This window comes from Pteropus vampyrus, unplaced genomic scaffold, assembly GCF_000151845.1.
Source record: "Pteropus vampyrus isolate Shadow unplaced genomic scaffold, Pvam_2.0 Scaffold72, whole genome shotgun sequence".
NCBI lineage: Eukaryota > Metazoa > Chordata > Mammalia > Chiroptera > Pteropodidae > Pteropus > Pteropus vampyrus.
Window position 1 is genome coordinate 4516191 of NW_011888853.1, and position 3016 is coordinate 4519206.

The 3016-nt window shown below is 68.2% G+C and overlaps 1 protein-coding gene across 1 annotated transcript in view; it reads right to left on the reverse strand.

Annotated features, from left to right (window-relative positions):
• Positions 1–3016, reverse strand: part of RBFOX3 (RNA binding fox-1 homolog 3) — a 30603-nt gene that overhangs the window by 15537 nt on the left and 12050 nt on the right. Inside the window, exons 3-4 of the mRNA XM_011362091.1 lie at positions 1855–1908; positions 1089–1181 (exon numbers count right to left, since the gene is read on the reverse strand). Coding sequence (XP_011360393.1) covers positions 1089–1181; positions 1855–1908 — 147 coding nt within the window. The remainder of the gene's footprint in view (positions 1–1088; positions 1182–1854; positions 1909–3016) is intronic.

Below are 3016 nucleotides of genomic sequence, written 5' to 3' on the forward strand. Positions count from 1 at the left end.
CTCTGCAGAGTGCTCTCAGGCCAGCCCCCAGGACGGCTGCCGACGCCTCCTAGCCGTGGGCACCGAGGTGGCCGCCCCTCCCCGTGGGGGCAGCACCCCGTTCCTCAGAGACCAGCAGAGCTTTCTGAGGGGGCCCATGTGCCCGTGGGGGGCAAGGCCAGTGGCGGGGGGCAGGCGGGCACCGGGGGTGGGTCCTACTCTCCAGACACCGAAGCCCCTGGTGATGCTGCCCAGGTGGCCGGACAGGGCCGCAGGAAGCGGGAGGAACTCTGTGGAAGAGGCCGAGACCAGGGCCGGTGTGGAACCCAAGGACGCGTCTGGACGCCCCGCGGTCAGTGCCTCCAACACTGCCCCTTCTGAACCGCCACCCCGACCCTCCCGCCCTCTTCCCTTGTGGGCTCCGTGATAGCTGCCGACCCTCTCCCCTGCCCGCCCCTCGCTGCCCTGCCTGCTGGGGAGCCCGGCTCCCACACACCCAGAGCCACAGCGCTGGGGCGGGGGCACGCAGCCCACGGCGGGGGAGGGGCGGCGCCGGGAGGAGGCACAGGGGTCAGGAGGGGACCCCTTGCCTTCTTTCCCAGCTGTTCTTCTGGGCTGGGTCCCCTTCGAGGCCCTGGCCATTTGCTGCTGACCCTCAGGGGACAAAGGCAGGGGGACACTGCAAGGTGATGGCAGCGTGGGTGCGGGAAGGGTGGGGGGCAGCTGCTGCTCCCTGTGGGGGGGCGAGGGGGTTAATGGCCCCGTCCCCCCTGGAGGACAGACCAGACTGCCCGTGGTCCCTGGAGCTGCCAAGCCTCAAACGCACGCTCTCTGGGGTCTTCCCAGCACCTGGCTGATCCCCCAGCTGGGGGGCCTCTTTCAGGAAGGAGAGGGGAGGCAGGGGAGGGGCTCCCTTGGGTGGGCCTGAAGTCTAGACCTATAAGAGCAGCACGTGATGGGCTGGGGTCGGGCCTCAGCGTGGTCCTGGCCTGCCCCCCGCCCTGTCCTGTCCCAGGGACCCTGGCCTGGCGCTCTGCAGGGCAGCAGGGAGACTGGGGTGGGCGCCCGGGAAGCGGGGCGTCCCTGCTACAGCACACTTATCTGAGCACCTCAATTTTCCGTCCCTCTACGATCGTCCCATTCAGCTTCTCCCGGGCTCGGTCGGCATCTGAGCTAGTTTCAAAAGTTACAAACCCAAAACCCTGTGAGTGGAGAAGGACAGACACGGAGAGAGAGACACAGGATGAGACAAAGGGACACAAAGGAGGCGGGGGGGCGGGGGACGGGGAGTGGGGGGCGGGGTGGGGGGAGCGGGGGAGCGGGGGGCGGGGGGAGAAAGAGAAGGGGGTTGAGTCAGCTGAGCTGGAGGAGACTTAGGCAGCCCAGGGGTCTGTCCTGTGCCACCAGCAGGGCGCCCAGGAGGGGTCCGGCGCCAGGCGGAGGCAGCCTTTGGCCTGGGCCTGACCTGAGCTGACCGCCTGGCTCCCATGAGGGGACAGGCCAGAGCTACGACAGAGAGGCTAAGCCAGCAGAGTCCAGGGCTGCCACCCTAACGCCCCCCGGGGGTGGAGGGCGAGGCACGGGGTTGGGGGGCAGCCTCCCACCGGCCCACCCTGCGGCCCCTCCCCCAAGGCTGGGGGCCGCGCCGAGGCGGAGGCGGCGGGCCCGGGGCTCCCGGTGCAGAGGGTGCAGACAGAGGTCTCGGCTCAGCAACGACAGACAGTGGGGGCGGGGTGGGGCTGGGGAGTACAAGCACCCGTGTCGCTCAGGGGTCCTCGGGCCGGAGCTCTCCAGGAAGGAAACGCACATTTCACACGTTAGCCTGGCGGGACCTACAGCCGGCGCTGTAAGGTGGCGCCCCTGGGCGGCACCCACCTTGGAGCCCCGCTCGTTAAAAATGATCTCCACGTCTAAAATTTTTCCGAATTGCTGCGGAGAGAGAGAGGGGCGGGGGAGACGGGAGAGGGTGCGTTAGGAGCCGCCCCGCGCCCCGGGTCCTCGGCCTGGGTCGCTTCCGCCCTGGCTCGGGAGGGAACGGGCACTCGGTGTAGCGTGAGGGGGACCGGGCCGCCCGCCCCACCTTCTCGTGGGGAGAGCCGTTCCTGCCCGGGTCCCAGCCCCATCTACACGCCCGGGCTGTGGCTGGCATGGGACGAGTGTGGCGTCACCGGTGGTGTCCTGTTCTCTCCAGCGGGGACTCTGCCACACGTTGCTGACAGCCCCCGGCCACCCCTGCCTAATTCACACTAATGGGTAAAGGGCTATGGAAAAGTCCTTCCCGAGAGGGGGCTGCTTGGCAGGGAGCAGGAGCCCCTGGGAGAGAAAGTGCCACGGAGGGGTCTGCGTGTCGGCCGCTCGTGCTGCTTGGGGCCGGGCTGTGCGGGCGCAGAATGGTCGAAGCTGGACCCCAGGTCCCTCTGCCTGACCAGGTGGGACACACTGGCCGGGTGGCCCCGACACCCTGGCTTCCTGTCTGCCCTGTCGCTGGCCTGGAACTGCCGGGGGCAGCCTGTCTCTCTCATCGGCGCGTGAGACCATGACCAGTGACTGGGTCCCCAAAGTGCCAGCGGCCTGCAGCGATGGGCTTCTCATTCACTCCCAAACCCAAGAGGCGGGTGTCACGGGGCAGCAAGGCGACGTGGAGCCAGCCGGCAAGGCGGTCCCGACTGCCGGGTGCCGGAGAGAGGGGGGAAGGTGCTCGCCCCAGGGCAGGGACCGACTGAGCCGCGGGTGTCAGGTGGGGACCGAGTTTCGGGCGTCATTAGGGTGGGCGGGAATAAGACTGTAGGGTTCAGGTCAGCGAGAGCTCCCCAACGCAGCTGCTTTAAGGGGGACCCCAGGCTCAGGGGGTTTCCTGGCTGCACGGGTCCAGGGCCGAGAGGGGCAGAGTCCTCTTTTGCTAATAATTCTAAATCCTGCCCGCACCCCACCATGCTTAAGGTCCAAATCCTAAAGGGCCTGTCCCCCGAGACGGGGAGCGGGTGTCTAGGTGAGCTCTAGCACAGGTGCTGGGTGTCCTGAGGCCACTCCCATGCAC